The sequence below is a fragment of the Bos mutus genome, chromosome 3 (assembly GCF_027580195.1).
Source record: "Bos mutus isolate GX-2022 chromosome 3, NWIPB_WYAK_1.1, whole genome shotgun sequence".
NCBI lineage: Eukaryota > Metazoa > Chordata > Mammalia > Artiodactyla > Bovidae > Bos > Bos mutus.
The window spans coordinates 64,799,366-64,823,717 of record NC_091619.1 but is presented as its reverse complement, the minus strand read 5'-3'; the positions used below and the strand labels follow the sequence as shown (position 1 = coordinate 64,823,717).

The 24,352-nt window shown below is 35.5% G+C and overlaps 1 protein-coding gene across 3 annotated transcripts in view; it reads right to left on the bottom strand.

The window, feature by feature from the left end:
- Window positions 1-24,352, bottom strand: part of USP33 (ubiquitin specific peptidase 33) — a 59,455-nt gene that overhangs the window by 12,507 nt on the left and 22,596 nt on the right. The window contains exons 2-18 of one of the 3 annotated variants that reach the window (XM_005896800.3): window positions 23,006-23,137; window positions 22,754-22,807; window positions 22,111-22,173; window positions 20,799-20,951; window positions 17,948-18,050; window positions 17,139-17,208; window positions 16,031-16,144; window positions 14,881-14,959; window positions 9,604-10,021; window positions 7,070-7,210; window positions 5,797-5,912; window positions 4,505-4,677; window positions 4,309-4,403; window positions 3,624-3,657; window positions 1,519-1,564; window positions 907-1,087; window positions 332-458 (exon numbers count right to left, since the gene is read on the bottom strand). In XM_005896800.3, coding sequence (XP_005896862.2) covers window positions 332-458; window positions 907-1,087; window positions 1,519-1,564; window positions 3,624-3,657; window positions 4,309-4,403; window positions 4,505-4,677; window positions 5,797-5,912; window positions 7,070-7,210; window positions 9,604-10,021; window positions 14,881-14,959; window positions 16,031-16,144; window positions 17,139-17,208; window positions 17,948-18,050; window positions 20,799-20,951; window positions 22,111-22,173; window positions 22,754-22,807; window positions 23,006-23,086 — 2,048 coding nt within the window. In that variant the 5' untranslated portion in view covers window positions 23,087-23,137. Of the gene's footprint in view, window positions 1-331; window positions 459-906; window positions 1,088-1,518; window positions 1,565-3,623; window positions 3,658-4,308; window positions 4,404-4,504; window positions 4,678-5,796; window positions 5,913-7,069; window positions 7,211-9,603; window positions 10,022-14,880; window positions 14,960-16,030; window positions 16,145-17,138; window positions 17,209-17,947; window positions 18,051-20,798; window positions 20,952-22,110; window positions 22,174-22,753; window positions 22,808-23,005; window positions 23,138-24,352 lie in introns of those variants that run through there. The other 2 variants (XM_070367838.1, XM_070367839.1) reach the window with 2 other exon arrangements.

Sequence of the window (24,352 nt, the reverse complement as noted above, 5' to 3'; positions counted from 1 at the left end):
AAGTATTTTATATTAATACCTCCTTTATTGGCTATGTTAGGAGAAAATTTGGTATTTAGTTCCTACTATCAGTGCCTAATTTTTAAAAGTAAAACAAATGTTTCTAAAACAAAATATAGCCCTTTGCCCCTCAACTAAATGATTTAACATTTTCTTAACAAAAGATCATTCTACACACAAACTTTCACTTTTACTCACATAATGAGAGTAAAATAATTTCTAATCTTTACTCAGCAATCCACTTTGAAAGTCTTAGAAGTCACTATTGACCTTAACATGAGACGCTTTGTCATCTTTGTCAAAACAGCCTACTCATGAGTTATTACCTCACCTGTAGAAGAGAACATAAGCTTCTGCATTTTGTACAGTAGACTCTGAAACTTCAGTGACACTCTGGTCATCAAATTCATACCAGAGATTATTTAAATTGTTTCGGCAGTAGGCAATATAGTGTCCACCTGAATTTAGGCAGAGAAAATTTAAATTATTTCAGTGATACAAAATTAACACAAGAATGGAAGATAAAACTAGTTTTGTAGCCTCAGTTCCTACCTAGCAGAGATATAGCAAGAACTACCCTATTTTTCCCAGTAGGTACCCTTACCACCATTACTGGAGGAAATGAAAATCGTAACAAAGAATGCAATCTTAAAAAAACCAGTGTAAAAATAATCATGTTAAAATCTTTACTATTTATCTTAACACAAAATGTATTTTTACTATTTTAAACATGAGAGTAAAATTATTCAAATTCCTAAAATTTCTGACGTTTTTAAAAACCAAAATAAAATAATTAATAAAAATCTACTTTTACCCTTTTTTTTGTTCAATCAGGCCTTGTTTAAGAGATCAATGCAGATGTTTCTTTTTTTAATGTAAAATCATATGTCAAACTTGGATACTTACTACTTGCAGTTCCATGGTGACAAATGACTGACAGAAGATCATAGGTAACAATTTGCACCGGACTATCTTTAGCAAGAAATGGTTGAAGATCCAGGCCTTCCAGTGGAAATGAAACATGGGTACTGATTTTGGTGGAAAACATCAGTTCATGTCTGAATCTTTTAAGATGGATGCACAAAATCTTTTTAAAAGGGAAAGGTAGGATTATTTCAAAATTTCTTGTTCTAGACAAAGGAGTCTATTAAATACACTTATTGTCAAAATTAAACATAATCATCCAATTCTGATAACCTGATTCCAGAGATGTTAAAATGTGGAAATTCTGAAATGTGGTACTTCCTAAGTCCATAGCTACTGGTTTTTCCAATTTTACACTTTATACCTGCAAGAACCTACAATGTCTGATTAAACTGTGTTTAACATAGTTTTATTTACTGCTAGGGGCACTTACTTGATATGCAATCCAGTATTTTAAAAATGGATAATCATAATGGGTACACATAGCGACTGACCACTTCACTCTTCAACAAATGCTAAACAATTCACTGCACTGTGTTACATTAAAGCTTTACCTACCACATAAAATAAAATGAATTGTCATAAAGCCCATACCTCAGGAAACTTTTGTACTTTACAAAACTTTACTCCATTTCTCAACCTAAGGGTAAAAAGGGAAAATCAATTTTAATAAAACTGTTTCCCATACAAATCTACAAAACCTTTAGTATTTTCAAACATACAGCAAATCTTTTAGAAAATGCGGAGACAAAGGTATCAAACTAAAAACGCTTACTACTGAATTATATGCTACCAATTAAAAACATACTAATAAAACACTGGAATCACTTTCTGTAAAAAATTATTTAAATTAAGATAAAACTTCAGAGTTATGTAGTTCTTTGATGAAAAATCTACTTTCTGTGGTCTGGCTATGCCTTTAGAACATTCATGTATCAACTGAAACTAGGTAAAATAAAATCCTAGTTTTATAGAACTGGTTAGTCAGGTCAATATATTATATAGCCTTTATTCTTTTTCTTTTTTTATAAAAATGTATCTATTTACTTGGTTACACCAGGTTTTGGTTGCAGCATGTGGAATCTTTTATTAATAGGCCCCCTCCATTGGGAACATGGAGTCTCAGCCACTTGATCACCAGGGAAGTCCCTACAATCTTTACCCCTAAATGTGGAAATTAATAACGAGATAAAGAATGGTTATTATTAATAATCAAATTTTTTTTTGGCCATAGTTTCCCAATCAGGGATCAAACATGGGCCCTTGGCAGTGAAAGCACAGAGTCCTAACTACTAGAGTGCCAGAGAATTCCCAATAATCAATATTAACATATACTTGACAGATCTCAGGGCTTCCCTGGTGGCTCAGAGGTTAAAGCGTCTGCCTGAAATGTGGGAGACCCACGTTTGATCCCTTGGTCAGGAAGATCCCCTGGAGAAGGAAATGGCAACCCACTCCAGTATTCTTGCGTGGAGAATCCCATGGACTGAGGAGCCTGGTGGGCTACAGTCCACGGGGTCGCAAAGAGTCGGACACGACAGAGCGACTTCACTTTCACTGACAGATCTCTACTTTGGATTCTGGATTCTGGGGTGGATGCAAGTTCTTTTTCACCTTCACTATTACCTTTTTTTTTTAGCTGGCACTGTTTTCCCAAGAAAGATTCCCCCTCTGGGCCAACTCTGTCTTCAGCTATCAACTGTGGCTTCCAGGACAAACTGATAATAAATACTTTCCAATTCACTAGAAGTGTACTTTTTTCTAGAAAGTACAGGCAGCTTTTCTTCCTTACTGACCAAACAGTACACTTTACCTTTTTGTCATGAAGACAAATAGCTGTAGATCAACATTTCTCTGGATTTTTGACAAAAGCCAGAAGTTTGCATTATGAAGATTTTGTATCTTATTAGGAGATCTTTATTTTTCTATTACAGAGATTCAGAAAAACTTTCTAGTTCATTCTACTTCAAACGTATTTGCTTTCAATTCATTTTTCTTTTCTAACTCATCACCAAGAAGACTTAAAAGCCTAAATTTATCACAAGATAGAAAAAGGTAGCTAGTATAAAGAAACAAAATCATTCTTTTTGTTTTTTAAATAGTATGATGCTTTTTATTGTTCATATTTTACTTATTTTTTAATGTTGTCCTGGTTTCTGCCATACAACTTGAATGAGTCATGATTTAAATACATCCCTTCCCTCTTGAGCTTTCCTCCCTCCTCAAATCCATACTTTTCTTATCTGTCTTTTTTATTTGGCCCTCATATAGCAGGTAACATTACAGACAGTATAACCTTTCTGAATTTTACATAGACTTGAAACTATGCAGTTTATAATCACTTTCACTTCTTAAATCTAGCCTGTTATGGTGAGAAACCAGAAGAGAATACTGCATTATTTATGATGGCAGAATTAACCTAGGTAATAAAAATGCATGTTATATATCCTAGTATATGTCTGTAATATATATGGAAAATGCTTTTTTGCAAAATGACATACTTACCTTATCTCAAAATACACTATCACATATTAGCTAAGCCTATTAAATTTGTTAAATTTTTAACCTTGAATTTGTTTTACAGAATAGGTTTCTTCATTTTTACTAGGACAAATCTCACATGTCCAATTCAAATAACCAAGAAAAATATCATTTAAAATACAAAGCATGCAATTAAAAGCACTGCCAATGACACTTACTTTTTGCATTTTTCACAACTGTACATATTGTCACCTGAGGATAGAACAGACCTGGTTATTCCTCTCCAACTAAAAGCAAGCTATTTTCTTTTGGTTTTGCACTTCTTTGAGTTTCTCACGCTGATCCCGTAGAACAGTAATGCATTTTTCAGTCTCTGCTCAAGTCAGCATATTAACCTTGTCTACAACACCCTCTTGTTTTCAACCCAGAAGGCCCATCTCAAATAACACTGTGCCCACTTATTCACTCAACAAAATTCAGACTGCCTATTGTATGCTGAAGCAAGGTGCTGGCACCCCAAAATAGTGAAGGATTAGATTTAAATACTACTTAGAAATTCAGACTAATTCAGATACACAGTCTTTTATACTGGCTGAATTTTCTCTTTTTTCAATCTCAGAGCAGATTTAACACACTTCAAATATCTATTTGTCTAGTGTACTAGTACTAGTGTAGTACTACTATTGTCTAGTACTACAGGAGTTTGTATCAGTTATTTCAGGATATTACTTATAGTATTTATGTCATCATGATAGATGCTGGCACTGTGGCAATATGGGCAAGCACTATTTAAGCTGCCTCAAAATTTAGCTTTTATGAATACATTTCATATTTAGTCCTACTAATCTTTTAGCTCACTCACAACAGTTTAGCCACAGATGAAAACTATTTTGTATTTCTTACCTTTTAGTTCATCTCTGGCAAAGAAGGCAGCAAGACAATCTTGCAAGGTTACTATTGGACCCCAAAACCAGCTAGGGACACATGAGACAACAAACCTGAAACATCATTGACAGAAAAAAGAAAGGAAATGTTCTGCCAGTACAGCAGAAACAGCAGCTTTAACAATGAACCAATAACAAAGAAAATACACACATACCTCTTCACATACTCCATGAAAAAAGCTATCCACCCTTGTGGAGCATATGCTTCGCCACATGATCCTGCTTTGACTATAGATGTTGGATGACTTGACGAATGCAGTTTAGCAAGGTCTTCCTTGCCAGGAATTGGCAAGGACAGATCTTGAAAGGTCTCGAGGGTTACAGACACCTAAAATTGTTTTGTGTTTTAAGAATGGGATGAAAATAATCCAGCACAAACACCTGAGGACAGATTTTAGACGGCAAAGATCCAAGCAAATTATAATAAGGAAAAAACCCAAACACCAAACTGTTTTTTATAGTAATAAAGCAAAAGTAACAACTAAAGCAAAACTGCTTTGCACCGGGAACTGTTCTAAATTTAATCTTCACATAAACCATAACTACCAACATCCCCATTAGCTGAGAACACAGTGGGAAACAGAAGTACCTCACACCCAGCCACTGTAGCTGGAGGTTCAAACTGTTTATCACTACTGCATTTATTTTCGGAAATGACCTCTAGTGATAGTTATTAAATGTAGTTTAAAAAACAAGATGCAAAACCTAAACAGCTGAAAACATTTCAGGATATTTCTGTTTAAATAACTGATACATTAAAATAGACTATTGAAAACCCTTAGACTTGACTTAATTCTAACACAATAACAGAAAACTTTCTTTGGGTTATTTCTTTTTTGAGATATGTCATTTTACATTTATTTTAATTATATTCATCACTATACTGAAGTAAAACCATTCTTAAAACCTCTATGAAGTTCAGGAATTTAGAGGTATTATTACAAATCTCATGATGATATTAATTTAAGTATCTTCTGTATAAACCTGATACTACTTTTATTATCTGAATCCAATCTTAACATGAGAAAATATTTACAAACCATATAACCAAGTGAGATGATACATTCATGGCCTTGTACAAGTCAGTAACAACTGTTTCCTGCTAATTTCATCAGCCTTGGGAGAATATGTATGTGTTTCAAATTCTGGTTGCTGAGCAACATATCTCCTTTATTTGTGACCAGAGATGAAGAACTGAGTTAATTCTTCCTGCTAATGCATGCCTGTTCAATGACAAGTCAAGACCCATCCTTAAAAAAGTATGCTGCTATTACTTCCAAAAAACAAGTTCTAGTCTTAGAATCAATTTATACTTATGCAAACACCTGAAATATAAGTATAATCATCAATAGCAAAGAGAAGGAATTAAAACTTCTCATACCATCGTCAGTTTTTTTTAAAGCATTTGAAAGAAATTTCCTGTGTATTATAATTCTCACATACTCACCCTGTCACAAGTCAGACACTGAACTGAACTAATGATTGTTCCATCAAATATGTCTGAAATAACACTTCGGTATTTCTTGTGCTGTTTTTTTCTCTTTGGAGATAATGCAGATTGAACTAGGATTGAAAAACAAGTATAGAAGAATTTTTTCTTTTAGAAATCAAAATAGTTTCTTTACATTTTTTCTGAAACTATTAACAGCAAAATTACTCTGCTGAAAAAATCTGTCAAAATACCATTCAAAAGCACTACCTAAAGAAAACACAAAAAACAACCAAAAATCCTCAAAGAGAAACCGTGACGAAATAGAAAGGGTTCAGTCTCCCCATCTTGACTTCAACCAGAACAGTTATGCTTTTACTTATTTGTTGTTGCTTCCAAGTAAGGCTTTATTTGAAGAAAGGATTCTATTAAGTTTTTGAGAGTTCTTTATATATTCTAGATACGAGTCCTCTGTCAGCTATGTGGTTTACAAATATTTTCTCCCAATCTTTTCATTCTCTTAATAATTTGCCAAGAAAGATTTTAATTTTTTTTCATTTATGGATCATGCTTTTTATGTCTTTGATGTCTTTAAATAATTCTAACACAAAGTCATAAAGACTCTTTAACTTCACGCAACATTAAGCATAAAACATGAAACCCAATCATCCCACATCCAGGTGTTTACCCTGAACAAGTGACAATTTATGTTCATACAGAAACTAGTACATAAATATTTATTTAACTGCCAAAAACTGGAAACAAACTCAAATATCCTTCAGTGAGTATACTCACTGAGTTCAGTCACACAATGAAATACTAAGTAATAGAAAAGAACTATTCAGACATGTAATGTGACTGTATCTCAAATGCATTAAGCTAAGTGAAAGCAGCCTATTTCAAAAGACTATGTGCTTTATGATTACATGTATATGACATTCTGAAAAAGGAAAAACAGTAGGAATAGAGAACAGATAGGCTGGGGCCTTGGGAGGGAATGGAACAGTACGATGGATGGAACAGTACTATGAGGGACTTCTCTGGGGAGCTGGAACTGTTCTACACTGTGTTTGTGGTGGGGGTCCTAACAATCTATGCATGCGCTGAAACTCAGAACCCTATGCCAAAAGAGTCAACTCTGTCATACATAAATTTGTGCCACACACACAAAAATATTTTAAATCATGGCTGTATAAAATGATGCTGTCAATTTTAAAAAGCCTGAATGATATTTCATAATTAACACTTTAAACTATCAAAGCAAAGAAACCTGAGTAACTGAAACTTCTACCTTTTTTGTGTGTGGGTGGCAATCCTGGCCACAAATTGCCTGATTTAGGAGGGCTTGCTGATAATCTTGGATTAACACCTTCATTTGATGGGAGGATCTGTGGTGTAGACAGGTCATTCAAATGGACATCAGTAATATATTCTGTAATATTTAAAATTTGTATTATTACCTTAAATAGTAAAATTATTCCACCTGTCAAAGAAAGCTTTTTTCATTTGAGATTTTGAACACAATTCACATTAATAAATGTCAGGTGAAATACTCAACAGACATTATGCTTGCTAAGTGAGTAAGCATTAATTACTGTTAATGTTATTATTAATGTTGATAACACATTACTGTTATAGGCAATACAGAAAGTGTGCAGTGGAAATATAAAGCGGAAGAGGACTGTATTTGTCCTAATTTAGTATTTAAAAAACTAAAGCAAATTGGGGCAGTTTTTGAAAGCTTTAAAACCATATGGGAGAAAAAGAGATTATCTTCCCAAACTAACATAGTAATCAAAATCCAGGAAGAAATTTGGGCATGAAATAATTATAAATTATTTTATTCTTACTGTAATAAAAGGAAATAAAACCCTCTGTCAGAAAAAAACATTTTTTGAGCATTAAATTATGAATAAAGAAAATATAAGCTCTATGAGAGCTATCTTGATTTGCTGTTGGATTCCTAGTATATAACATAGTTTCATGGCGAGAGACTGCTAAAAAAGCATTTGAGTGAAGAAAAGAGAAGTGTACATAAAAGACGCTGAAACAATGATTTCAGAGATTTTTCCAGATAATGCACAAGAAATGACTTTTATGACTTTCACAGAAGCATTTCTCATTACTATCTCAACCATGACTAAAAGTAGACTGATAATACTAGGGGAAGAAAATAGGAGGAGAGGAGGAGACTCACTCTAGGCCTTTTAGAAGGGAATAAAGTTAATACAATCTAGGTCAGGGAAGATCAGAGATTAGCAAATGATCCCTACAAAAGACCAGATGTTACATATTTTGGGCTTCCCTGGTGGCTCAGACGGTAAAGCGTCTGTCTGCAATGCAGGAGACCAGGGTTTGATTCCTGGGTTGGGAAGATCCCCTGGAGAAGGAAATGGCAGCCCACTCCAGTACTCTTGCCTGGAGAATCGCATGGATGGCAGAGTCTGGTAGGCTATTGTCCGTGGGGTCGCAAAGAGTCAGACACGACTGAGCGACTTCCCTTCTCTTCACTTATCGTCTTTGTCACATTTTTCAATCAGAAAATGTAAAAGCTCAGATCCCTGATCTAGGTCATCAATTAGTTACTAATTGTAAGAATAGACTTGTTATGGAACAATAAAGAACTAGTAGGTCACTTAATTAGGTTTTTTTATGAGGAAAGGCTAGATAGCAGACTGCTAAGTCTTTCAATACTGAAATTTTACATAACTAATGATTAAACAACTTCTAACCACATCTAAACGTCTAAACCTTATGTCAGTATAATCAAGGGGCCTGACAGGTTTTCTTGACTAGAAGGCATTTATGCACTGCACACAAGTATTACTGCACAATATTAACGCACTGAACCACGAGTATTCCTGTGGTTAAGGAAATATCCTTCTTCTCCAGAAAAAAGTTGGGTTCATTCAAAAACCTTAGTAAATTCAGTACTGCCCACTATTCAGTAATTATAGAAGATAAAAGTTTTTATGTTCCTTGTCTGCCATTTATTTTAAGATCAGAGAATCTGAACCTCTAACGGTTTGATTTTCTGTGGTTTGGAGAATTAAAGACCACATTAAGCTAAGACAAGTTAACCCAAGAAAAAATAAATGTAAAATGCAAAACAACTCAACTGTCTTTCATTTGGCCACTTGCTCTTTCTCAAAAGAACAGTGACCAGGACGGTGGTATAATCTCTCATAACAGAGTTCATTATAATACATTAAACTCCTATGCCAAGCATACACTAAATATTTTGTAACTGACATGACTCAAATGACAGCAATCTAAATCTAATAGTCTATAATTTGGATTATTTTGCTCTTTTACAAATCTGCTTTAAATGACACTAACTTAATACTCACATGCCAATATTACTAAACTCTACTAGTTAGACCACTCCAGTGTTCTTGCCTGGAGAATCCCAGGGACGGGGGAGCCTTGTGGGCTGCTGTCTATGGGGTCGCAGAGTTAGACACGATTGAAGCAGCTTAGCAGCAGCAGTAGCTACTAGTTAAACTAGAAAGCGCAAAAGTAACATCTATTTAATTCCCTCTTTTTTTTTGGCTGTACCACACAGCATGTGGGATCTCAGATCCCCGAATACGGATAGAACCTATACTCCCTGTAGTGGAAGCACAGTCTTAACCACTGGGCTCCCAGGGAAAGCCCCTCCTTACTTCTTTCAATTAGTATGGCTGAACTATAAGGTCACAAACTACACACAAAATATCGTTATTTTAGAAAACAGTAAAATTACAAACATAATCTTGAACACATATCTTGCACCCTTTGTCCACAAATGGAACACTATCATTTGCAAATTATAAAAACTGTCACCTGAAGCTCTGCTGTGTATTTGCACTTTGACAGTTTCCTGGTTGTTCAAATCAGCTGTTTCAGATACAGAGTCTCTATCTTTATCTAATTCTCCTTCAGAATGTACTTTATTAATCTTGTTGCACATCTTCTCTTTTTGCCAATCTTTTGACATTTCTGAATTGTTCTCATCATCCTGAATTAACATTGTTGTCTCATTATTATCTTCAGAAAAGCTTCTAGAGCCATTTTCATTTTCAGCTTTATCACTGCTGCTACAAGATTCGCAGGACTGAAAATCTACATCTGACTGGCTCTTGTCTTCCTCCATGGTCTCTTCAGTCATTATAGTTTGAGGATCCTCTTCTACTTCCATGACTTGTTCTTTCAATTCTTCATGAAGCAGATCCATTAAACATCGAAGGAATTCTTGAGCATCCTATTATATGTAAGCAACATAGACAGTACCATTTCATTAAAAATATGTGTATGCCGAAACTTGAGAGAAAACCTTGAGAGACAAAATGTGGTTAGCAATTGATTTCTACACATGTAGCATTACACTGTGGATATACAACTTCGCAGAACATAGGGCACTGGTGGGATAGGATGTCCTAAGTTCTAAAAAGTTAAAAAACAAAAAAAAGTTAGAAAACAAAAGTAATGAAAAACTGAAGATGTATCTCAAGAAAAACTTAAAAAAAAAAAAGAACAAAAAGCTGAAGATGATCTGAAAGTAGCTTTAGTACTGCTGTTACTGAAAAAAAAAAACTTGAGGAGTAAGGTGTAAAGAAAATGTGGATTTGCCTCATCAGACAATAATAATTCAGAGAGATATCAAATTCAAGTATGTTTGGCTTAAAATTAAAGCTTTATCTAATTTTGTACTATGTCTCAAAATCCTCGATCAATCTAGAATGTTTATCAAAAATACAAATTCATAGCCCCCAAGTTACATCAACCTTTTAAAACTAACACCCAAAAAAGATGTCCTTTTCATTATAGGGGACTGGAATGCAAAAGTAGGAAGTCAAGAAACACCTGGAGTAACAGGCAAATTTGGTCTTGGAATACGGAATGAAGCAGGGCAAAGGCTAATAGAGTTTTGCCAAGAGAACGCACTGGTCATAGCAAACACCCTCTTCCAACAAAACAAGAGAAGGCTCTACACATGGACATCATCAGATGGTCAACACCGAAATCAGACTGATTATATTCTTTGCAGGCAAAGATGGAGAAGCTCTATACAGTCAGCAAAAACAAGACAGGGACCTGACTGTGGCTCAGATCATGAACTCCTTATTGCCAAATTCAGACTTAAATTGAACAAAGTAGGGAAAACCACTAGACCATTCAGGTATGACCTAAATCAAATCCCTTATGATTATACAGTGGGAGTGAGAAATAGATTTAAGGGACTGAATCCGACAGATAGAGTGCCTAACTATGGAATGAGGTTCGTGACACTGTACAGGAGACAGGGATCAAGACCATCCCCATGGAAAAGAAATGCAAAAAGACAAAATGGCTGTCTGAGGAGGCCTTACAAATAGCTGTGAAAAGAAGAGAAGCGAAAAGCAAAGGAGAAAAGGAAAGATATAAGCATCTAAATGCAGAGTTCCAAAGAATAGCAAGAAGAGTTAAGAAAGCCTTCCTCAGCAATCAATGTAAAGAAATAGAGGAAAACAACAGAATGGGAAAGACTAGAGATCTCTTCAAGAAAATTAGAGATACCAAGGGAACATTTCATTAAAAGATGGGCTCGATAAAGGACAGAAATGGTATGGACCTAACAGAAGCAGAAGATATTAAAAAGAGATGGCAGGAATACACAGAAGAACTGTACCAAAAAAATCTTCACGACCAAGATAATCAAGATGGTGTGATCACTCACCTACAGCCAGACATCCTGGAATGTGAAGTCAAGTGGGCCTTAGAAAGCATCACTACAAACAAAGCTGGTGCAGGTGATGGAATTCCAGTGGAGCTCTTTCAAATACTTAAAGATGATGCTGTGAAAGTGCTGCACTCAATATGCCAGCAAATTTGGAAAACTCAGCAGTGGCCACAGGACTGGAAAAGGTTAGTTTTCATTCCAATCCCAAAGAAAGGCAATGCCAAAGAATGCTCAAACTATTGCACAATTGCACTCATCTCACACGCTAGTAAAAATTCTCCAAGCCAGGCTTCAGTGATATATGAACCATGAACTTCCAGATGTTCAAGCTAGTTTTAGAAAAGGCAGAGGAACCAGAGATCAAATTGCCAACATCCGCTGGATCATGGAAAAAGCAAAAGAGTTCCAGAAAAACATCTATTTCTGCTTTATTGACTATGCCAAAGCCTTTGACTGTGTGGATCACAATAAACTGGAAAATTCTTCAAGAGATGGGAATACCAGACCACCTGACCTGCCTCTTGAGAAACCTATATGCAGGTCAGGAAGCAACAGTTAGAACTGGACATAGAACAACAGACTGGTTCCAAATAGGAAAAGGAGTACGTTAAGGCTGTATATTGTTACCCTGCTTATTTAACTTATACGCAGAGTACATCATGAGAAATAACGTGTACTTATATACAGAGTACATCCAGATGGGCTGGAAGAAGCACAAGCTGGAATCAAGATTGCCAGGAGAAATATCAATAACCTCAGATATGCAGATGACACCACCCTTATGGTAGAAAATGAAGAGGAACTAAAAAGCCTCTTGATGAAAGTGAAAGTAGAGAGTGAAAAGGTCGACTTAAAGCTCAACATTCAGAAAACGAAGATCATGGCATCGGGTCCCATCACTTCATGGGAAATAGAGGGGGAAACAGTGGAAACAGTGTCAGACTTTATTTTTCTGGGCTCCAAAATCACTGCAGATGGTGACTGCAGCCATGAAATTAAAAGACACTTACTTACTCCTTGGAAGGAAATTATGACCAACCTAGATAGCATATTGAAAAGCAGAGACATTACTTTGCCAACAAAGGTCCATCTAGTTAAGGCTATGGTTTTTCCAGTAGTCATGTATGGATGTGAGAGTTGGACTATGAAGAAAGCTGAATGCCAAAGAACTGATGCTTTTGAACTGTGGTGTTGGAGAAGACTCTTGAGAGTCCCTTGGACTGCAAGGAGATCCAACCAGTCCATTCTGAAGGACATCAGCCCTGGGATTTCTTTGGAAGGACTGATGCTAAAGCTGAAACTCCAGTACTTTGGCCACCTCATGCGAAGAGTTGACTCATTGGAAAAGACTCTGATGCTGGGAGGGATTGGGGGCAGGAGGAGAAGGGGATGACAGAGGATGAGATGGCTGGATGGCATCACTGACTCGATGGATGTGAGTCTCAGTGAACTCCGGGAGTTGGTGGCGGACAGGGAGGCCTGGCGTGCTGCAATTCATGGGTTCACAAAGAGTCGGACACGACTGAGCAACTGAGCGACTGAACTGAAGTTACATCTACTAAATCAGTGTCTGTGATCCAGGAATTTTTAAAAACAAATTTATGTATTAATTATTTGGCTGTACCGGGTCTGAATCTGCCTGCAATGCAGGAGACCCCGGTTCAATTCCTGGATCAGGAGGATTCGCTGGAGAAGGGATAGGCTACCCACTCAGTATTCTTGGGTTTCCCTTGTGGCTCAGCTGATAAAGAATCTGCCTGTAATGAGGGAGACCTGGGTTTGATCACTGGGTTGGGAAGATCCCCTGGAGAAGGGAACAGCTACACACTCCAGTATTCTGGCCTGGGGAATTTCATGGGGTCCATGGGGTCCATGAGAAGTCCATGGGGCTGCAAAGAGTCAGACACGACTAAGAGACTTTCACTTTCACTTTTTTCTTTCACTGGGTCTTAGCTGAGGCACTTAGGACCTTATGTGAGATTTAAAAAAATTTTTTTAATGTGAGATTTTTTTTTAGTTATAACATGCAAGCTCTGCTGCAGCATGTAGCATCTAGTTCCCTGACCAGAGATCAAATCTGGGCCTCCTGCATTGGGAGCACACAGACTTAGCCCCCGGACCATCAGGGAAGTCCCTATGATACAGGAATTTGTACAAGAAAAAGTTAATAGGGAACAGGTATTTCTTTGAACAAAGGAAACATATGTGAAGATTAGGTATTAATGTGAAAAAATATTACATAAAACAACAATAATTGAAACTGCCACTGCTGCTGCTGAGTCGTTTCAGTCGTGTCGAACTCTATGCGACCCCAGAGACGGCAGCCCACCAGGCTCCCCTGTCCCTGGGATTCTCCAGGCAAGAACACTGGAGTGGTTGCCATTTCCTCCTCCAATGCATGAAAGTGAAAAGTGAAAGTGAAGTCGCTCAGTCGTGTCCAACTCCTAGCAACCCCATGGACTGCAGCCTACCAGGCTCCTCTGTCCATGGGATTTTCCAGGCAAGAGTACTGGAGTGGGGTGCCATTGCCTTCTCCCCAAACTGCCACTGGTATCAATTAAAAAAATTACAGGTCAATGAAGTAGATTAGAAAGTCCAGAACTAGACCTATTATATATTAATGTAAGCACAAAAATTAATGAAGAAACTTTTAAAAACAGATTAAGAAAATTCTTAAATCTGTTGTTTGCTACGTTTGTTAGCTGTATGTGAAAAATTAAATTTGGATCATATTGTAATGTGAAATAAATGACAGTATTAAAATATTTAACTATATGGAGAAGGAAATGGCACCCCACTCCAGTGTTCTTGCCTGGAGAATCCCAGGAACGGGGGAGCCAAGTAGGTTGCCGTCTATGGGGTCGCACAGAGTCGGACACGACTGAAGCAACTTAGCAGCAAGGCATAATGCATTCTGGTGGTGGGGTGGCATTCAGCTACTTTATAGCCTGTTGTATGAAAATAGATTTTCACTTTTACAGTGACGTACTATTGAAGTTATTTTATGAATTTTCTTTCTGTCAAACCTTGTTTACCCCTGGAAGATTTAAATTATACAATACTGAATATTTGTTATCTATTGGATTGTATTTCTTTGCTCTTAAATTCTAATTTGCTAATAAACCTTTCCAAATATGAAAAAAAAATATTTAACTATAAAATACAGAAAATATAAGTTAAAATTTATCTCTGGATGTGAAACTTTTCAAAGCTAAAAGCACTAGAAGGGGAACACAGGTACACCTGTGGTGGATTCATTTCGATATCTGGCAAAACTAATACAATATTGTAAAGTTTAAAAATAAAATAAAATTTAAATAAATAAATAAATAAAAGCACTAGAAAATACTGGCATAATTACACACCCCCAAATTTAAAATTTCTAAGCAATAAAGACCTACCTGCTGAGAATACCCCCGAAATGTTGGATTTACAGTTTTAATTCCTTGAAACAGAGTAGTAGGCACAACTGATCCTGGCCTGAGGAAGAAAACATTTTTAGGAAGAAACTTGTGATTTTTAGTTAGTTTTTTTTTTTTAAAGTATCCAGCAATTATTTTTTTAATTTATTTTTGACTATGCCTTGTAGCATGTGGATCTTAGTTTTCTGACTAGGGAATCCAACCCTGCACTGGAAACTGAGCGTCCTAACCACTAGACTACCGGGGAAGGCCCTAATTTTTATTTTAGAAATGAGAAATCAAAAATTCAAAGAGTCAAACTGAAAAGTGTTCATGTTTCAAAAAAATCATTCAAAGTGGCCCAGTATTAAGCTTCAAAAGTTCATGAAAATAGCTTATTTTTTATAGTTAAGCTATAATTTATTCCTCTCTCCCCTAAAGAAATATCTATGTTCTACCATACAATTTTTCAAAAAATACTAGTTACTTAAAATAATATTTTAATTACTTAAAATGCCTGGCAAAATTAAGATAAGGATATCTAGTACACCACCTAAATAAAAATTTTAAACCAGTTATCAAATACCCATGGAAACAAAAATGAAAAGTAAACCATAAGAGATTTAATCATCTAGAATCCTGTACTATGACACTTCTGAAGTTTAGTAAACTTCTAAGAATATGAAGTTCATAGTTTCAGAGCAAAGAAACTTAAACATAGCAGTTAAGGGCAAGTTCTAGCTATAGAGTAAGGAACTTGGAAATATTAGAGCCAGGTAATACTCAATAGGGATAAATGACTAAGAGTTGTAATACAAAAAACTTTATAGCAGACAATTACTCATCTAATGCTACACTTAGAGCAAATAAATACAAGCAGAAAAATAAACATTCATATATGTCTCTATGGTCTGATTTTAGCATTGTGAGAATGTCTACAAAATTCATAAGTGTAACAGCCACTGCAGCAATTCAACATTTTATCTCCAGTCCAGACACTTCATTTGGATATTCATTTTCAAATGTAATGTAGCCAAAATTGAATGCTGCAATCTGTCTCTCTTCTACTTTTTACGTCTCTATAAATGCACGTGCAAATATTTACAAAATTCAGTTTAAATATAATAAAGAAAATATAATAAGTATATACCTGCTTTTATGCCAGAGCTCTGTCATCAGTTTGAGATAACTTTTACAAATAGCTGGTTTCTTATCTGTTCGAGCCAGTCCTCCACAATCAAGAAAAAACTGCGTCAAAGGCGGGCTAGTTTAAAAAAAAAAAAGAAATTTTAGAATCGAGTCAGAGCTTAATACTGATTGACTTCTAGTCATTCAATGAACTATGACAAATAAAGCACTGTATCTATTATTTCTTTGCTCCCTTTTACAGCTTCACATTCATTTCCTCATTATTTTGCTGAGCACATCAGCAGATTTGACCCACAATATTAGAGACCTCAATGCTGTCAGATCACTTTTCTACTTTTCTTCTTTTCCTCTCTGGCAACTCTTTCCCCTCTTTATTATTTTTTTCTGCTCTAATCAGGTGTCTAAATATTAGGGTTCCTCAGAACTTGATTCTATGACTTTCCCTCTCTTCCCTGAGTGGATCATCTACAGAACATTTCATACTGCATCTACCTCGTCACAGGACTAAGACTGAGGGAAAACAAAACAAAAAAAACCCTAACTGCTTTATTAGAGACTGTCCACCTACAGAAGAATATAAAATATTTTCCTAGGATCTCTGAATGAAAAGTGATTAGAGGAATTAGTTCAAGCTCCTCCTTTTCTAGATGTAAAAACAAACAACTTCCTCAAAGACATACAACTCCCTAGGAGCTAAGCCAGGACCAGCATTCTTAGGAAACCACAGGCACAGAGTAGTAACCCTATGGGGACAACAATGGATTATGTCCCAACTCAGTTTCTTGCTTACTCTACCTTAGGAGTTAATTAACAAGAAAGAGGAAAACTTTTTCAGGAATATTTGTACATTTAGGTTTTAGTTAATCCAGATAATTTATGTGAAGGCATTTCATGTGTTGAGAAGGGTGAGGAAGAGGTACAGCAAGGGATTAATGGGATCCTGTTGGCTAGGGAGACTAAATATAATTATTAACTTTTCATTATTACTATTATATTTCTTTTCCCTCTCTCACTTCTCTTTTTTTTCTAAGCATACTATAGCATCATGGTTTTCTGCTCCAAGAATAACTTTAAACAACTATACTAACAAAATTAATTTATCTACTTACCAGTTAGAAAGAGCCTGCAAAGCTGCATTCATATAACAAGTATTTCCAATATTTTTCAAACCTGTAAGACCTATTAAGAAAAATTATGTTATGTCATCATTCAATAATTCAATGACTCAACTTTATGAGTGTTCACTAAGTACATAACTAGGTAATTATTATGGTTCCTAAGCTATGGTAAGGAAATACAAAATACATTATAGAAATACAAATAGCAACAACTTGAACAACTCAAAGAGGGATCAGACTTACACCAAAGTGATAATTTTCAGAAAATTATTTAGATATACTCTTAAAGGGCTAAGATTCCCTTATATGAATTGTAAAATATAAAAGTTTGTACAAAACTATATATACAGATAGTTTATACTGTGGGCTTTAGTAAAGTGATGCCAGAGAAACCAAGTATCAAAACTGTCAGTTTGCTTTTTTTACAAATAATAATTTTTCTAGGTAAAATTTCAGCTTTTAAATAATACAATTACTTTATTGATTTCTTACAATCAAATATTGCCAACTAGCATAACTTTCACTCATGCATCATTAAAAACAAAAGGATATTTCCTTGGTATTTTCAAATGATGCATAATGCAGTAAATAAAAAAAAGTTAGAACTTAAAATGCTCCTTGATTAATTATACAAACTGGTGACTTTTTTAAAAAAAAGCATTAACAAATAGTTTGGTTCCTAGAATTTATTTTTATAATTATCTTATCACCTCTAGACTTTGAAATTTTCACAATATAGTTCCCTACAGAAATGGGCAATGGCATACAAAGGAGTGTGTTATATCGGAGAATTATTTTACCTCTTGCCTTAAGTTCATCTTCTTCTTCTACTTCTATATCCAGATCATCAAACACAGCAACCAGAGGAGTTTTTAATGTTGTGTTACTGGGTATTTTAAAATCCTTGATAACAGAAAAGATAGCAGGCTTAAACAAATCCTTAGGTTACATTTTTAGAAAATTTTTTACTCAACTGGTCTGTAGACTTCTACAGTCTCTCCTGATACTTGTTACTGAAGTTATTTTCTATCCTTTTATGCATATGAAATAGTTTTATTAAATATTTTCTAAAATTCCAAAATTAATTCCTGAGAATTGGATTAACTTAAGAGGTTGCAACTGGTGACTTGATGGTCAAATGCCAGTCCATATTATTTAAATAAAAAAAAAGTTTTTTTTTAAAGGCCAAACACCTAAACAAAAGCAAAACTTTTGAGCCAACATTTTAAACATTGGGAGAGCTCACATAAAAAAATCAAATTTTGCTGCTGCATGACAAAAACCAACATAATATTGTAAAGCAATTATCCTCCAATTAAATTTTTTTTAAAACACTCAAATTTTACAAGTTTTCTTCTAATAGAAGAAGCTCAAAGTACATTGCACCCAGTTAGCAAAAATCAGTGGGAGGCTGAAATTGAACAGCAGAATGCAACTCAGCACGTGCTCTGGTTCTCAAATTTTACAGCCTATTCCTCTTCCACATGGCATGCATATGTACTCACACCTACCCACTTCATACATTTACTTTACCTTCCTGGCATTTGTAGATACTAGACATTTGGGAAGGCCTATATTCTCACTTTGTTGTATTGAAATACAGAGAAGTAGAACAGTTTTTCGGAGAAGGCAATGGCACCCCACTCCAGTACTCTTGTCTGGAAAATCCCATGGACGGAGGAGCGTGGTGGGCTGCAGTCCATGGGGTCGCTATGAGTCAGACACGACTGAGCAACTTCACTTTCACTTTTCACTTTCATGCATTGGAGGAGGAAATGGCACCCACTCCAGTACTCTTGCCTGGAGAATTCCATGGACAGAGGAGCCTAGTGGGCTGCAGTCTATGGGGTTGCACAAAGTCAGATACGACTGAAGTGACTTAGCAGCAGCAGCAGAACAGTTTTTAGAAAAAAATCGTTCAAAATCTTACCTCCTAGAATACTGTTTGAAAAACCTTAATGACATTTGACTGATTTCCAATATTGCTAACTTGTAATTAATGTTCTGATGAATTGGGTTCACATAGTCTATAAATTTTATATCACTAAAGAAATCTGTACAAATAACTTTTTCTTCTGAGCAATTTCTGTAACAAGATAACTGGGAAGTTGTATGAACTTAAATTCATGTCTTTTATGTGTCATAAAAATAACTCACCAGAAAGTTATTTACAAGCTATCAGAAAAGTATCAGTATTCTTATTCAACCAGATTCAGCATTCATTAAGAGGTTGCACTGGGTCTTCGTTATGGGCGCAGGCTTTCTCTAGTTGTGGTGAGCGGGGGCTACTCTTCGCTGTGGTGCGTGGGCTTCTCATAGCAATGAAGACCCAGTGCAACCAAAAATAAAATAACAAATGAATAAATAAGTTATATATATATTAAAAAGTCACTGCTTAAAAAAAGAAAGTTGCAATTGTAATCTATCAGGTAGAAATGGCAGATGGCTGCTCTAACATTTTTCTTTAGTTAGTGATGATTATTTTCTTGATGTGTTTTTATTTGTATTTCTTCTTTGTGAACTATCTGTACTTATTCTTTGATTAATATAAAAATTGTTACCAGTTCCTCATGTGATTAAACTTTTAATTATCACATTTTTGTTAATAGTATAAGAGGGTTCACACAAAGTTCTTTTCAAACTACCATGGCATTAACAAAACCCAAAAACGTGTTTCTGGATGATAAATAGGTATCAGGGAGAAATAGTGATGATGATTTATGAACTAGAGTCATTCAACTGTGAAACTAGAAATGCAACAAGTATACCTTGTCTAAAATCTAGTCACTTTAAGTTACATTATATGGGAGGCAAACAAATTTATTATCACAAATTTCTACCATCAGAATGTAATACAAAGATACAACAGAAAAAAATCTTAAGAATTGGCATCAAAGAACACAATTCTAGAAACACACTGTAATTTTTGTAACCCACAGGAAAAAAACCTCACTGATCTGTTAACTAAAACAGATCAAATGATGATTAGAATAAGTAGACACCAACTACTCTTATTTTTCCATTTCCCTTTCCTATTTTCTTCTCTGGGGCGCTGCAAGGCATGTGGAATCTTGGTTCCCCAACCAAGAATCGAATCCATGCCCCCCACAGTGGAAGCATGGAGTCTTAATCACTGGGCTGCCATGAAGTCCCTCCCTTTCCTATTTTTATAGAACCTGAAAATTCTCAAAATTAAGTGAGCAATCTTTGCAAGTTCACACATATTTTGTAGTCAAAGATTGATGTTAAGTTTTAATATATTCTATCTGGTTTTCAATAAATTAGTAAAACATTCACAATAATAGGCATGGGAGTGAAGCAGGGAGAGAAATGAGGAAAAGATAGTTGAATCAGGGCCTATTAAAGAAGGCCCATCATCTTTCCTAGAGCCTAGTTGCTTAAGTTTCTAAAACCTATAAGGTGCTTTTCCATCTATAGACACGTGTGAGATTCAATTTTACCCTGATCTATCATTCTACAAAAGAAAAAAGGCCAGATTCTGTGTCTCATTTGAGGAAAAAAAGGCACATTATGGAAACCTGGTAAAATAAAGGTGAAGTAGGGTTCTTTAAAATTTCAGCTACATGACAAATTCTGTAATTCTCTTCTGAAAGTATTTAATATTTTAATTCCATGGATTTAAATTATTACCTGTACGCCATTTTCTTGTATTTGGTGAAGTGGTTTTACATGAGGTAATGAAGGCTGAGTTCCTAATTTCCTATCCAAAAATACTTCTTTGCTGCAAGCATAACACCAAACTCGAAGGGTGGTAAGGTTCACAGTTAGATAATGCTTTGTCTCCTGAATAATTTCATGAGAGAGAGAGAAGAGGAATAAAAATTAGTTATAGTTGAAAGCCTTTCAAAAGATCATAGAAGATAAACTGCTGGCCTTTAATGAATAACAATATATTCAAAAGAGAAGATTTAAAGCAGAGCACCAAATAAACATTACTTAGATAAACCACTACTGCTAAAGCATAGCGAATAGTAACAATATCCAAGCCTACTACAAAAATTATTCTATTATTTTCACCACTATTCATTATAAAGATAAACAAAGAGTTATTATGAGAGTCTGCTTTGCAGTTAGCAAGTAATCATGACACAAGAAAATTGACAATAGCACAGTAAGTGTTCGAGGACATCAGAATGGCAAAAGAATACAAATGACGTGAATTAAAGCACAAAAGAGCTCAAGCAATAGGGAATATATGATCTTGGATACGTGAAATTCTCGCCTTTCTCATCTGGAGTTCTGCAAGACAATAATGCCCTACAGAAAATGATTTGAGTGACCATTTTCTCAGTTCTCCCAAGAATGGCATATAACACCACTATTCTAGATGCACCAAAGAGAAGTAAATTAATTATGTATGAAGATGCCTAAGAGTCTTAAGTAATTTTCTTTAGGAACCCTGTCAAGAATAGTTGATGCTGTAGAGATAAATATAAATGAAAAAGATGGTTCATTCTCAAGAAATGTAGTTTGGAATGGGAGCTCTATCTAATCTGTAAAAGAAGCATCCCAGAATTACACACAAGCACCAAACCACCAAGGTGATGTAGACAGGAGACTCCAGTAAGGAGGATGTAGAGCAAAGGGTATATGAGTTGAGCCTTGAAGTCAGTCAGGCTCTGTCATAAGCCTAGACTTCTAGTCTTGACTTCAACTTCCATATCCTCCTAATATTTCCAGGGATCACCCATACACCTGGAGGTACATTTCTTAAATCACTGCTCTTTTACTTACCACCTCATATTACCTAATATTGACCTTTCCAGCAATTCCTGTCCCCATCTTTTTATAAGCTAAGATTTAACTCATTGTTTATTAAAAAAAAAGAATAAAAGGACAAAATTTTGAATGACAACTTGAATTAATAATGTTGTATTTGTTTTTCTTTTTCCTCAGGCTATATTTAAAAAATGTCTGGCATGAAATTTTTCTGTATACATACCTGAGAATGTATGGTGCTATGATCCACTTGTGATTCACCACAGCCAACATATGAACACCTATTCTATAAATATATAAAAAGGAAAATAAGGCATTTTATTACATGTAAATTTATAATAATAAGCATTACAATTACATTTACAATGAAGTTCTGATCACATTTTAACTTTAAGATTAAATGACTTCCAAACTTAGTTATTTTAACCACAAGGTACCAGGCACAAAAGAATATAATCAGAATACTTTTAAACTAAAAGATATGTCACCTCTAATAAAAAGTGTAAAATATTTTAGTGATTTACTAAACTCTGCAAAAAGCACTGTAAGTTAATACCCAAAGTTTAATTTTTATTATCAATAACAATCTTTTTAAAGTATGTTCATTTATGAAATCTTGTGTCAAAAAAATCTAGTTCACCTTATTCAGATATAAATTTTTATAATATCAAACTTTTTTTTTTTTTTTTTTTTACCGCCGCCGCCGCCGCCGCCGCAGCACTGCTGCTTTCCGCTTCCTGTCCCGGCGCCGCCCCAGCCCGAGCCCAGCCCCTTGAGCCAAAGCAGCCGCGAGAGCCAAGACAGCGCGGCGGGCCCAGCCCAGCCCACCTCTAATATCAAACTTTTAAGAAGAAACACACACATACCTCCAGGCATGCCCAAAGGTTTGGTCCTCTGACTTTACAATCCTGACAAGAACCCTGTGCGAAGAAGACCGCAAAGATAACATCACCATTCCATTAACACGGCCAAACACAGACATTCATTAAGTTCATACATAAAAATCTGGATTCATGAACACAGGATATTGTAGTAATTTATTAAAAAAAAGAAACCCACGTTTGAGAGAAAAATGAATATGGTTTTTTAAAGGAAGGGAAAAAAGCCCTCTATCTTACATGAGATTTTTGTATTAAATCTTCTTTAGTTATTTCACCAACTGAATCCAAATGTGGACAATGACTTCGAAAAGATGACATTTTGTTAGAAATGTTTTCCTGTTTCTCAAGGCTTTCCAAATGAGGTAACACCTACAGAAAAATTGGCCAGAAAAGTTAATTATAAAAGTGCTAATATATGAAAAATTATTAAAATAAAAGGTAAAATAAGTATACATGTTTATAAGTTTGTCCTACAAAAGTATATATTTTCAAATACACTGACCTATTCTCACAATTCAATTTCACAACTGAATTTTGTAGTGCCCTACAAAACTATATATTCTCAAATACACTGAGGTTATTTTCACAACTCAATTTCAACACTGGAAGTTTACCTACTAATAATCATTTTATTAAAATTGACACCTGTGAGTCAATGCAAGTTTGTTTCTCCACTACTTTTGCTGTTTTTCCCCCTTCTCCAAGTTCATTTTTTGAGGTAGATGAAAGGGTTTAAAAAACATCAGGTTATTTCATTTATGTATTTACATTCCCTATTTTTCTTTTAAAAAGATTAACCCTTAGGCTAGAATTGGAATTGAAAAGAACAAGAATTCAGATGGAAACCATTTTCACACTAGCAACAACCCCCACAGATGATATAAATAAAACAGTTTGGTACTCTAGCAATATACCTGGATAATCACTTTGTATCAGAGTTTCTCCACCCTGCACCACTCACACTTTAGGCCAGATAATTCTCTGTAGCTGGGGGTGTCCTGTACATTGCAAGATAACAACATTGCTTCTTCTACCCATTAGTTGCCAGAACACCCTCACTACCACCCTGAGCTTCAATCACCAAGGTCACTACACAGTGTAAAACTATATTCTCTAGGCAACAAAGTTATCCCAGGTTGAGACTTTGACCAGACTTAGAGCCTGAAAGCAAAAGTGAAAGCTGATCAGTTGTGTCTGACTCTTTGTGACCCAGTGGACTACAAGGTCCACAGAATTCTCCAAGCGAGAATACTGGAGTGGGTAGCCCTTCCCTTATCCAGGGGATCTTTCCGACCCAGGGATCAAACCCACATCTCCTGTGTTGCAGGTGGATCATCTGAGCTACCAGGGAAGCCCTTAAACAGTTTTAAATTTGATTTGATAGAACTTTTTTGTTTAATATGTTTCAGTTAAGTTCAGTCGCTCAGTCGTGTCCGACTCTTTGCGACCCCATGAATTGCAGCACGCCAGGCCTCCCTGTCTGTCACCAACTCCTGGAGTTCACTCAAACTCACCTCTATCGAGTCGGTGATGCCATCCAGCCATCTCATCCTCTGTCGTCCCCGTCTCCTCCTGACCCCAATC